Consider the following 13,478-nt stretch of genomic DNA (forward strand, 5'->3'; position numbering starts at 1 on the left):
GATGATAATCAGGATCATCAGGAAGTACAATCTGTAGAACAGTAACCTTAGTAGGGAGTAATTCCCTGATTGGACTACAGCTGTGTGGATACTTTTTCTAAATGTACTTGCAGTACATTGTCTGATGTGCAACAAACAGTGCTCTGACCTGGCAAGCCAATGTTTGTTCCCTCACCAATAATCAGTGGCATCTACAGGGAAGTGGTTTATCTAATCAATGAGCATGTTTTTATTCATGTTTTGTTGTAGTGTTTTTTGTTATTTATCTACAGTGCCTTCGGAAAGTAAGACCACTTTACTTTTGTTGTGCTACAGACTTGAGTTGAGTCCATCAGGCGGCATTTCGTATCTTTTACTCAGGAGTGTGTTCCTACCATAAAGTCTTGATTGATGGAGTGTTGCAGATGGTTGGCATTCTGGCAGGTTCTCCTATCTCTGCAGAGAAACTCTGAAATTCTGTTAGAGCGGTCATTGGGTTGTTGATCAAGGCCCCTCTTGCCGGGCAGTCTGTGATAGGAAGAGTCTTGGAGGATCCAAACATTTAATGCTATAGATATTTTTTAGAACCTTCCCCAGTTCTATGAGCTGGTCTACGGAGATGTCCTTGCACTTTATGGCTTTTTTTTTCTTTTTCTGACTTGCACTGTGAAGTGTGGGACCTTAGATAGACAACTGCATACCCAATCAACTGAATTTGCCACAGGTGGTCCCAGGAAACTTCTAGAAAGCAGTTAGCTCTTAATGACAATCAAAAGACACAAGAAGCATCCGAGCTCAACTTGTTAAGAGTAAAGAAAAAGGGTCTGAATATTTACTATTTATTTAATATGCACATGAGATATTTCAGGTTCTCACTTTAAAGTAATTGGAAAATGAAAACCTGAAGTATCTCAAATTTCAAAAAGCCGCTTTTCACTTCGTCATTATGGTTTATGTGTGAATATTCATGACAAAACATATTTAAGTAATTATATATTAAATCAATAGCACACAAAACATTTGGAGAAAGTGAGGAGGTTTGAATACTTTCCAGCCACTGTGAATGAACTCTGCAAGTGTCACTGATTCCATTTTTTCTGAATGATAGAGAATGAACACAGTCCTCACCTCCAGATTCTGGGTCATGGAAGTTGGGGTCCAGACCTTTCTCCAGAAACTTTGACACCTTCTCAATGTTCCTTTGTTGAACATACTCCATGAACTTCTTCAGGTTCGCCTGGAGACAGAGAGAGAGCATGTCATTCAACTAGTACCATGCACAGTGATCTCATGTGAATGTAATATAATATTAATTAGTGGGAGAAGTGGATATTTTGAGTGAGATGGAGAGAGAGGGGCAGGAGTAAGAGATAAAGATAGGAAGAGAAAAAGAGAGAAAGAGAGACACAACGAGAGAGAAAAAGCTCAAGACATGGAGAAACAGACAGCTCTGCCATTGGCTGATGTAACACTCAAGTGGATAGAGCTCCGCGATTGGGTGATGCAACACTCATGTGGATAGAGCTCTGCGATTGGGTGATGTAACACTCATGTGGATAGAGCTGCTTAATAATGCAGGTGAGATGAAAGCTGAAGTATACTGTCATGTGTATGTGTGGGTTTCATGTCAATCCAAGTGGAAGATTTGGGTAGCGACAGTAGAGCATTAGCCACCGTCAGGTGCACAGCAATATTCCATTACTACTCTATTTCTGATGGATTAAAGATTCGTACTAATTTCACCCAAAACAGAAGACGGTTCAGAGCACTTCTCTTTCAGACAAATTCCCCAAGCAGTGTACATCCTGTAAACAACTAGCTCCTACACTGTGCATTGTAATTAAAGGTTTGTTTTGGTCCAGCAGTTTTGAACCATTAAGCAATTCATTATTTTTTGATTGTTCTGACTGAAGAACACTGTAAAAATCCCACTCAAATTTATATCCAATAAATCCAATGAACACATATATTGAGGAATATTAAAAAACACAAAAAAAGAAATAATAGTAGAATGGGTGTTTGTAAAGCTGTTGGTTATGGGGAGATGAGCTGACCAATGCTCTTTGCTCTCACTATTCTAAGGTTTGCAGTCCTCAATGGTCAAATCAGTTTGGTTATTCAAATGTCTGCACCTCCTCTCTCACAATTGTTGTAGCATTACAACAACAATACCTGCCATGACATGTTCCCAGTTGCTTTGAATTTTTCACATGCCAGCAGTGTGCAGCAAGTGGATTTTCAAAGCCTCAAAGGATAAGATGATCCAACTTAGATGATCCTGACCATGGATGTTCAGCTAGACATAACAGTCAACAAGCCATCTAGCCATCTGTTTAGCTTGCTAGACCACCTAATAAAGTGTTTGTTAACAGTTAACAAGCTACTTACCTACAGTAGAGGGGAGTGCTAACCATACTGCTAATGGTACATTACTCTGCACAAACTAATACCTTGGTTACAATAAAAACACACTGTAATAATATGTAGAGACCAGCTGAGCCTGTGCTGTTTGTGTTTCAGGCCTGCCTGACACAATGGAGACGTGGTCAATGTCCTGCCACAAACCAATAACAGCAGGTAAAAGTGAACACAACCATCGCCCGGAATCAGGGATTTAAAAGTGACTTGTTGGATGTATATGTTGCTTTCGTCTGTTGAGACTGCAGGATGATATCTAAAATTATTTGTTCTTGCTGTAGGTGTAGGGGGACATCAGAAAATACATTACGAAACTGAACCATTGATGAAACAACTGTCCGACAAGGCATTTGGACCAGATCACAGATCCCCAGTACAACTTAACCAAGTTGGTTTGCAAAGACAATAGCAATGCAGTACCATTTAAAGATAACTAAAGTGTGAATTTGTAATTGCATCCTGATCAAATGCTAGATCATAATTCTTTACAATTCAGGTACTCCTTGATTTTACATTATCATCAGTTTCATTCCTGCATTGTTTGAAATTACGGATTTAGAAAAACTGAGTTAACAGAGAGATTTCATAGAACTCCAGCTTTCTGGTAACTAATGATTCCACCGTACATGTAGCTTTAGTTTCACTCCTGCTAACAACATGGAGGAATGGGAGACAAGGTGATACAATATTGATATAGCATCTGAAATAGCATCTGAAATATTCAAGACTATATTGGTATAGACTGTAACATAGGCTTATGGTGAAATAAAGAGATGCTATTAGACATCTGTGCTAGCTCAGTGGTAGAGATCTGTGTTCAGATGTTTCCCCAGTAACCCATTAGATTAGGCTAAGCGAGAGATATCATTACTATTCTATCTTTTCAAGGTTTCTCTGCCTCACCTGTTACATAATCGTTCAATGCACTGAAACACACAACCGCACGCACACACACAGACACACACATGCAGTATAAAGTACAGTAGCAAAAAATACTGAACAGACACACATGCTTGCACAGATTTAAACAAACACTTGTCCGTGGCAAGTGTCACTGATTAACAGAAGATCACATAAAAGCCATGTGCCACTCACCATGTGAGGAGTCAAATACAGTCCTCCTTCCAAAAACCCTCTCTTCTACTCCACAACTTCACATCTATTTTCTCCCTCTTTCATCTCTTCTACACTCGCCTATACCAGGCTCCCCCCTAGCTCTCTCTCACACACACACACACAAACACACACATTCTGGCAGTGAGAAAGACTGTCGACTGCTCCTCTCACCATCCTCAGCTGTACTGAGGAGAAATTTACTCCAGCTTTTTTCAGATGATTTGAGAAGCGGTTGTTATGGTGATAGGATACAAAGACTAAGCTCTGACTGCCAGCAATCTGTGTGTGTGGGAAGAGCCGTCTGTGTGTGTACTACTGTATGAAATGCATTACTGGAAAGGGTGGAGGGAGGTTTAGCTAGCAATGTGTTGGTATGATGTGTGTAATTTTGCATGTTGAGTGTAGAGAAAACTGTTAAGTAGAGAGAACTGTTTTGTTATGGCTAATCTACTTAAGTACACATCCTAATGAACTCAATCACACACACACACACACACACACACACACACCCACACGCACACACACACACACACACACGCAAACACATACGCACACACAAACAGTGTCTATTACTAAGTAGATCAGTATAGATTTCCCATTGGAATGAAGAGAGAAAAAGAGAGAGAGAGAAGAAAGAAAAAGATCAGAGAGACAGAGATCCTCCAAGAATGTCCTTAGAATCTGTTTCATTGTCACAGTGAAGGTACAAACCTAGCAATATAAAGACCGAAATGTATATTTAACCTGTTAGCTAACATACAAAAATCAATAGGAATTTTCTGAAAACTTTTTAATAATAAAACACGAGGAAAAAGATGCTGAAAAAAAACTGAAAAAAAACCTTCAATATGGAAAAGCACTAAAACAGTAATTATAAAATATATATAATCAAAACACGCCTGCAAAAACAATAAAGCAAAAATCACAAATAATGATTACAGAACATTACTATTCCAACTAATCATCAAAACCCAGAAAACAGCTGTTAAAATTCACACCCACCTAAAGCAAATCAATTATCCAATCTTCCACAGTAAAGTGCTCATCTACAGAGACAAACCTGCTGTAGAGGAGAACAACCTATGCCAGCTGGTCTTGGGGCTCTTTTCACAAACAAAAACAGACCCTATGGAGCCCCGGGGGACCAACACAGACACTATAATTATGAGAACAAAAAGACAACAGTTTGACACAATGGAAAGAAAATACCAAAAACATAACACATTGGAATGCTACCTTGACTTCAACAGAGAGTCCACGGTAGCAGAGTACCTGAACCAGAATTAATTGATTGACAATGTCTAAACTAAGTGGGCATGGCCTTGGTATTGAGATAGCCTGCCTTTTTTAGGCATGTCTGCTTATGGTGGCCTATGTGCACACTGCTGAAAAAGATAGTGGAAAGGATTTTCTGCCAAACGTATGACCACATTAGAGACACATTCCACCACAACATAATCAAGGCCCACAAAAAAGAAAAAGAAAAAAAAGAAACACAAATATACTCCCATATCTGTTAGGTGAAAGCAATGTGGCTACGGTCAGGCTATGCTCAAAGCCTATGTACCTACATGACCTACATCCCCACCTTGTTCATCCATCCCTGGTCTTTTGGCAGTCCCACCTGTTTCAGCTTTCACTCAGCCCAGTCAAAGCTGTTCTCTGTCTTGGCATCACAATAGTGGAACTAGCTTCCCTGAAGTGAAACCCCAGACACACACTTCTCCCCAAACCTTCTCGCACTGACCTTGATAATATACACTCATCTAAAGGATTATTAGGAACAACTGTTCGATTTCTCATTAATGCAATTATCTAAACAACCAATCACATGGCAGTTGCTTCAATGCATTTAGGGTAGGTCCTGGTCAAGACAATCTCCTGAACTCCAAACTGAATGTCAGAATGGGAAAGAAAGGTGATTTAAGCAATTTTGAGCGTGGCATGGTTGTTGGTGCCAGGTGGGCCGGTCTGAGTATTTCACAATCCGCTCAGTTACTGGGATTTTCACGCACAACCATTTCTAGGGTTTACAAAGAATGGTGTAAAAAGGGAAAAACATCCAGTATGCGGCAGTCCTGTGGGCGAAAATGCCTTGTTGATGCTAGAGGTCAGAGGAGAATGGGCCGACTGATTCAAGCTGATAGAAGAGCAACTTTGACTGAAATAACCACTCGTTACAACCGAGGTATGTAGCAAAGCATTTGTGAAGCCACAACACGCACAACCTTGAGGCGGATGGGCTACAACAGCAGAAGACCCCACCGGGTACCACTCATCTCCACTACAAATAGGAAAAAGAGGCTACAATTTGCACAAGCTCACCAAAATTGGACAGTTGAAGACTGGAAGAATGTTGCCTGGTCTGATGAGTCTCGATTTCTGTTGAGGCATTCAGATGGTAGAGTCAGAATTTGGCGTAAACAGAATGAGAACATGGATCCATCATGCCTTGTTACCACTGTGCAGGCTGGTGGTGGTGGTGTAATGGTGTGGGGGATGATTTCTTGGCACACTTTAGGCCCCTTAGTGCCAATTGGGCATCGTTTAAATGCCACGGCCTACATGAGCATTGTTTCTGACCATGTCCATCCCTTTATGACCACCATGTACCCATCCTCTGATGGCTACTTCCAGCAGGATAATGCACCATTTCACAAAGCTCGAATCATTTCAAATTGGTTTCTTGAACATGACAATGAGTTCACTGTACTGAAATGGCCCCCACAGTCACCAGATCTCAACCCAATAGAGCATCTTTGGGATGTGGTGGAACGGGAGCTTCGTGCCCTGGAAGTGCATCCCACAAATCTCCATCAACTGCAAGATGCTATCCTATCAATATGGGCCAACATTTCTAAAGAATGCTTTCAGCACCTTGTTGAATCAATGCCACGTAGAATTAAGGCAGTTCTGTCAAACACAGTATTAGTATGGTGTTCCTAATAATCCTTTACGTGAGTGTATGTCAGAGATGCATTCCGGAATGTTTGGCCACTGGTTATAAACTGGTGCTGTTGAGCCTAAAATGTTCACCAAATTGTTCTACAGTTCTTGGTATACGGCATGTGCACATATGTGCTTCACGTCATCAAAACCAATCGCTTTCAAACGCGCAGTGTCATGAAACCTTTAAGATGTATTGTGACAACTTGTCAAGGTGTAGTGTTGGAGGGAACCAGGCGCAGGCAGTACTCTCGTTCGTGGGATTTATTAAAACAACAAACAAACCAAACACGAACGGAAAAACAATACTAATGACTGAATGAAATAAAAGTGCGCAACATGCGTCTTAACAATTAACATTCAAACAGTACATTCAATAACACTCACCAATTAAATGCACACACAGCAACAATGACAGCGACAGCAACAATGATCCACAATGTGGGGAGCAGAGGGGAAACATATATACACATACAAACGAGCTAGATTGGGACCTGGTGTGGAAGATGGGAAACATGTGACAGTCCGGGATGTGTTCGTGAGAATATGGGAACTTGTGGAAATATGGCACGGTGGCGCTGCTGCTCACCGCACCATGACAGTACCCCCCCCCAAAGGCCCGGCCACCGGACGGGCCAAGACGAACCCCAGCCCAAGGGAGGGGGGGCGGGGCAGCACAGTACCCCCATCGGCACAAACCCGCCGAGGGGGCGGAACAGCCGAGACTAACCAGGGTGATGGAGCCGTCGGGACAGGCCGGGGAAGCAGAACCGGCCGAAAATCAGGAGCCGGCGGAGGGTCTGGAGCCGGGAGAGCCGACGGAGGGTCGGTGGCCGGTGGAGGGTCAGAGGCCGGGAGAGCCGACGGAGGGTCGGTGGCCGGCGGAGGGTCGGTAGCCGGGACAGCCGACGGAGTGTCGGTGGCCGACGGAGGGTCGGTAGCCGGGAGAGCCGACGGAGGGTCGGTAGCCGGGAGAGCCGACGGAGGGTCGGTGGCCGACGGAGGGTCGGTAGCCGGGAGAGCCGACGGAGGGTCGGTGGCCGACGGAGGGTCGGTAGCCGGAAGAGCCGACGGAGGGTCGGTAGCCGGAAGAGCCGACGGAGGGTCGGTAGCCGGAAGAGCCGAAGGAGGGTCGGTAGCCGGAAGAGCCGAAGGAGGGTCGGTAGCCGGAAGAGCCGAAGGAGGGTCGGTAGCCGGAAGAGCCGAAGGAGGGTCGGTAGCCGGAAGAGCCGACGGTGGGTCGGTAGCCGGAAGAGCCGACGGTGGGTCGGTAGCCGGAAGAGCCGACGGTGGGTCGGTAGCCGGAAGAGCCGACGGTGGGTCGGTAGCCGGAAGAGCCGACGGTGGGTCGGTAGCCGGAAGAGCCGAAGGAGGCGCCGGGGCGGCCGGGACAGGAGAGGGCGGTGGCAGCCAAACCCCGGCAAGCTCAGGCGGTGCAGGCCACTCCTCCTCGGCCTCAGGCGGTGCAGGCCACTCCTCCTCGGCCTCAGGCGGTGCAGGCCACTCCTCCTCGGCCTCAGGCGGTGCAGGCCACTCCTCCTCGGCCTCAGGCGGTGCAGGCCACTCCTCCTCGGCCTCAGGCGGTGCAGGCCACTCCTCCTCGGCCTCAGGCGGTGCAGGCTGCTGCCACTGGCAGGGAGGAGGCGCTGGCTGCTGCTCCAATGCAGCAGGGGGCGCTGACTGCCGCTGCTGGCAGGTAGGAGGCGCTGGCTGCTGCTCCAATGCAGCAGGGGGCGCTGACTGCCGCTGCTGGCAGGTAGGAGGCGCTGGCTGCTGCTCCAAAGCAGCAGGGGGTGCTGACTGCCGCTGCTGGCAGGTAGGAGGCGCTGGCTGCTGCTCCAATGCAGCAGGGGGCGCTGACTGCCGCTGCTGGCAGGTAGGAGGCGCTGGCTGCTGCTCCAATGCAGCAGGGGGCGCTGACTGCCGCTGCTGGCAGGTAGGAGGCGCTGGCTGCTGCTCCAAAGCAGCAGTGGGCAATCGGCGCCGTGGCGCAGGGACAGGGGCGGCGGAAGGCCGCGGAGCAGGAAGCGGTGTGCGCCTAATTGCCAGCCTACAGCCTGGCCAGCCTGCACGGGGTCGAGGAGGCACCGGACATAGAGGGGGCGCCGTCGGGACTTCCCCCGGGCACCCACTCAGCCCCCCCCTAAAATTTTCCTGGGGGGACCTCGGACCAAGCGTTGGGCACCTCGCCCTCTTCTTCCTCCGGCCTCGCCTGCGTCCTGTCCTTCCTGCCTCCTGCATGTCCTGCAGGAGACCCTTCACCAGCTCCCCTTGCTCTTTGGTGAGGGGCTTGACCACTCCATACTGGTCCATGCCCCACAGCGGCACCCCGAACCCGTCTTGGGGCAACCCCCAGCACTGCTCCCCAAGGGGATCCTCCTCCACTCTCTCATAGACCGCTTCGTCATCATCTGAGGAGAGGGAGTCAGACCCCCAATCGCCCCTCCAGGTATATACCCTCTCTGCAGGGACTGCCTGCTGGTTCCAGGTTTGGTGGATCATTCTGTGACAACTTGTCAAGGTGTAGTGTTGGAGGGAACCAGGCGCAGGCAGTACTCTCGTTCGTGGGATTTATTAAAACAACAAACAAACCAAACACGAACGGAAAAACAATACTAATGACTGAATGAAATAAAAGTGCGCAACATGCGTCTTAACAATTAACATTCAAACAGTACATTCAATAACACTCACCAATTAAATGCACACACAGCAACAATGACAGCGACAGCAACAATGATCCACAATGTGGGGAGCAGAGGGGAAACATATATACACATACAAACGAGCTAGATTGGGACCTGGTGTGGAAGATGGGAAACATGTGACAGTCCGGGATGTGTTCGTGAGAATATGGGAACTTGTGGAAATATGGCACGGTGGCGCTGCTGCTCACCGCACCATGACATGTATGCACTAATTATATAAGTCACCTGCTAAATGGAGTTACATCACGTAGTTGTTAGAGTCACCAATTAAATTGCACTTGGTTTTGGATTGTCTAGTGTGTATTAAACTTTGTAGGGAATCGGGTAAATATATTGAATCACAGGACATAAATAAACTATATTTATATCTGTGAATACCGCCGCCTGTGATCCTTGGCCTAGAATGCTGTGATACCCGGAAGTTATGTGATAAAGTCCTAACAGAAAATGTCACTTAACTTACAGCATATTCTTCCCAATTATCCCCTCCCAGTCTCCACTCCTCCAAAAACAGAGTTGGCCACAGGTGTTCATCTCTTAACTGAGATGAACGATAGGAGAGAACCCTGCGGTAGGAAAAGGAAGAAAGAGAGACGGAGAGAGTAAAAGCGATTGGGTATAGACACTTTTCTCTACATGCCGCAGTGTTTGTGATACACAAAAGTACAGTATAATCCACTCTGTTAGTAAATATATGTCCTATTTCAAATATATACATTAGGTGTATTATCTTTGTATATTGCAAATGTCTGTGTTTTTCATCTCAACACCCTTTAAGAACGGAATCACAGCCCACATCACCTATTATTTATGGCTATACTGGAGCAATTAGTGTTATTTGCCTTGTTCAAAGGCATTACAACAGATTTCTCATTTTGTTGGCTAAAGGATCTGATCCAACAACCATTCGGTTACTGTCTCAACACTCATTACCTCTAGCCACCTGCCTTCCTAATAGCCCACCTGATCCAATTCCTTTTCTCTGTGAGATGCCTGCTCTGTTCTCAATGCAATTACTAGAGTCTCCACACAGCCATTTGATTTACACTCTGTATTGCTGTTACTGGGCTATGGAGATAAGAGGAACTCAACAGGGTCATGTATAAGCAGGGGGAGGTCTGAATGAGCAAGCAAATACAACACGTTATAGTGTTTTATAGAGCAAGCAAACAGAACTCATTTTATAGTCTTTTATAGAGCAGGTTAACAAGCTGGCCTTTTTCTTCACAGCTTGAGAGAAAGTAAAAGCATAGTGTTGAGCTGCCAGGAGGGTATCAGGTTAATGACCTGAAGGGTTAAGATCCATGATGCCTTGCTCTCCTGCTCTTAATGCCTCTAGGTATTTCTCTTTTCAGAGTGCATCTTCCCAAATATAAAGGTTGTAGTTAGAGGGCCTGGTAAGTCACCTATCTAGCTCACCATGTTTTCCACTCTCTTCCCCAGCTCTCTCTCGCTCGCTTAACTGTCTTCTTTTCCTTCTGGCATTCCTTACTAAATCTAAGCCCAAATGTGTGTTTCATCCATTGGTGTCCTTAATCTACAGTATGTGTATCTCAGTAGGTGTACCCAGTATGGGTATTTGACACACTCAATGGCCTACATTTCGTTCTATCATCACTTCATGTAGCTTGTAGTCACAGACATCTGGGTCATAGTGCTGTCACGGATCAGCAGGCACCATAAAGCCTACTGACATGATGCTTATTCACCATGCACCAAAGTATAGCAGTGGGTTAACTGGCCCGTGAAATACACACATGCTCTCATACATAAGTACCCTAATGTATTGAATGGATGTTGTGTGTGGAATTAATAGATAGTGATTTGTGTCCAGAAACATCACAATTCATCTTCCTGATAATTTTTTGTGTTCATGTATTTGCAATTCTCTGATTTATCACTATTAATTAACAATCTCACATGTGGACACTAGGCAACCTGATTCAGCTTGCTTCACTACTTGGGTAGGTAAAGTTTTGTCCCTAAGCTGTTGCCTTTCTAGCAAGATGACTTAGCTTTGCAATTCTGTTGTGCAGGGTCTCAAGTGAAATAAATGGCATGCAGCATAACATATGAAAGTGATAACATTTGATGCATACTGGACATTTTAAATGAGCTGGTTTCAATCCTGATTGCTGTTCGACTGAAAGTTGTGGTACATATAAGACTGTATACCACAAGTATGACATTAATTCCCCTTTAACTGTTCGAATTTAACTGGTACCTGGTGAATAATAGAAATAAAGCATCACAGTGGTTTTTGAGGAATATTGCCAATATACCACAGCAAAGTGATGTATGCAGGCACTACAAGGGGGCTGTCTGCAGACTGTACTATGCGTCGGGCCTAAGAACAGCTCTTAATCCTTGTATATTGGGCATGAACCACACCCCCTTGTGCGTAATTAGACTGTGGCCAGAAACCTCATGTTAAATATGCACTATGTAAGATTTCAGTAAAAAAACTAAAGTTTAGTCCCCTATAAACATATTGTGTAAGTTAATGAGGCCCTCTAAGTGTTGTTTTGCAACACAGACAGTTCAGTGCCAGTGGAATGTCAATTTAGAATTTTTTGAGTGTTCCAATCCTATTCCAGTCATAGGCCTTCAAACAAATACACGGAGGGACAGGGCTCAAGATGGCGCTGTGAACGGTCGTGGTTTTGCAAGCTGAGAAGAAACATCGGGTATTTCCCCACAAATGATGATAAGTTTTTTGTAGAGTTGCTAAATAATATTTCTAGGTTGTTATGGGTTGCAGCATTTGATTACATTTTGATATTGAAGCGGTGCAAACAGTAACATTTAGTCTATTAAACTACTAGAGCATCAACGTTTGTTACACAGCTTGAAAAATTGATGCTATTCTTGATGTAGAGATGGAGATTGAGACTGTAAAAGAGAAGAGAAACTTCAGTGATACCCACTCGTATGCCTGTAAAGTTAAAAGCGGAGGAAGTTGTGATTCGTGTCCAAACACACCAAGCAAAAATAAGCAACCTTCGAAAAGGCAAAAAAAATTTGTGACCTGCTCTGCCAAAGAAAGTGAACTCTCTTTAGGTGAAGTACAGGAGAATATCATTAGAATTCTTTCTGAGAAGATTAACGAGAGATCCGACCAGATAGAAATAATGGTAAAGGAGAATTCGTCCAACATTGAAGCTCTGGGCAAATCTCTTACCTCAGTTCAAGATGATGTAATGGAGCTGCAGAAAGAAAAGAAAATCCTAAAGAATGCAAATGCTCTCCTAGGTAAAAAAGTCAAAGAAATGAACACGAAAATTCAAGACCAGGAACGTTACAGCCGGAGATGGTGTCTGCGTTTATACGGACTGTCTGAGCAATCCAATGAAAACGTGAAAACGAGAGCCATGGAAATATGCAAACAAGTGTCCGCCGACACAGCGGACAGGTGTTTGGTAACGGATGCCCTGGATGTGGCGCATCGTCTTGGCAGACTTAAAACCTCGGATGATGGCAGAAAAGTTCCACCAAGACCCGTGATCATGAGGTTTATTTCTCGCACAGCCAGAGATTTGATCTGGAAAAATTCAAAAAACAACGAGTATCTGACCACCAAGGGGCTGCGGTTTAAGGAGGACTTGACTGTTTTTGACATTGAAGCACGGAATCGTCTTTGGCCGGCTGTTGAGAGGGCGAGGAAAGAGGGCAAAAGCGCATACTTCAGCGGAGCGAGGGCGTTCGTGGATGGTAAAGAGATTCATCCTGACGAGGGCAACGAAGCTCCGTAAACTCCGTTTGGTAGGATTCGGCAGTTGAGGGTGTTCTGGAAAAGTCCAGGTTAATGTTCTCTATTAGAGACTATTAGTGGTTTATTCTAAGTTCATATTAGAATGGTTAATAACGAATGCACTTTAAGGTCTGGTTAATTGTTTGCAACTCATCTTTTTTGAATATCGTTTGTGGGAATCCCATTATGTTAAAGTTTAAAGTTTAGGCTATTTACCTACTCTTGTGGTTAATTTTTTCAATAATTTTCTACTTTTGATATGTCTCTTTCTTTATTTTCTATCAATGCCAGAGGTATTCGTGATATCTTAAAAAGAAAAGCTTTATTTTTGTATTGAAAAGGGAAATGTGTAGATTTTTGTTTAATTCAGGAAACGCATGCATGTTCTTCAGATGCCATGTTCTGGAAAAATCAGTGGGGAAAAGAGATTTGGTTGTCTTTTGGCAGTAATCGATCAGCGGGGGTCGCTATTTTACAGGATAAATTTACAGGCCAAATCTTAAAATATGAAAAAGATGATTGTGGTAGATGGATATTACTTGTCATAGAAAAGGATAACG

At 44.7% G+C, this 13,478-nt stretch overlaps 1 protein-coding gene across 9 annotated transcripts in view; it reads right to left on the bottom strand.

Annotated features, from left to right (window-relative positions):
- Positions 1–13,478, bottom strand: part of shank3a (SH3 and multiple ankyrin repeat domains 3a) — a 307,884-nt gene that overhangs the window by 145,881 nt on the left and 148,525 nt on the right. For 8 of the 9 annotated variants that reach the window (XR_002195651.2, XM_020040539.3, XM_020040544.3 and 5 more), the window contains one exon: positions 1,108–1,216. Coding sequence is in view for 8 of the 9 variants with exons in the window: in XM_020040539.3 (XP_019896098.3) it covers positions 1,108–1,216 (109 nt within the window). In the remaining variant the exon portion in view is untranslated. Of the gene's footprint in view, positions 1–1,107; positions 1,217–3,492; positions 3,747–13,478 lie in introns of those variants that run through there. The other variant, XM_020040543.3, reaches the window with a different exon arrangement.

Source organism: Esox lucius, chromosome 19 (genome assembly GCF_011004845.1).
Source record: "Esox lucius isolate fEsoLuc1 chromosome 19, fEsoLuc1.pri, whole genome shotgun sequence".
NCBI classification, from domain to species: domain Eukaryota; kingdom Metazoa; phylum Chordata; class Actinopteri; order Esociformes; family Esocidae; genus Esox; species Esox lucius.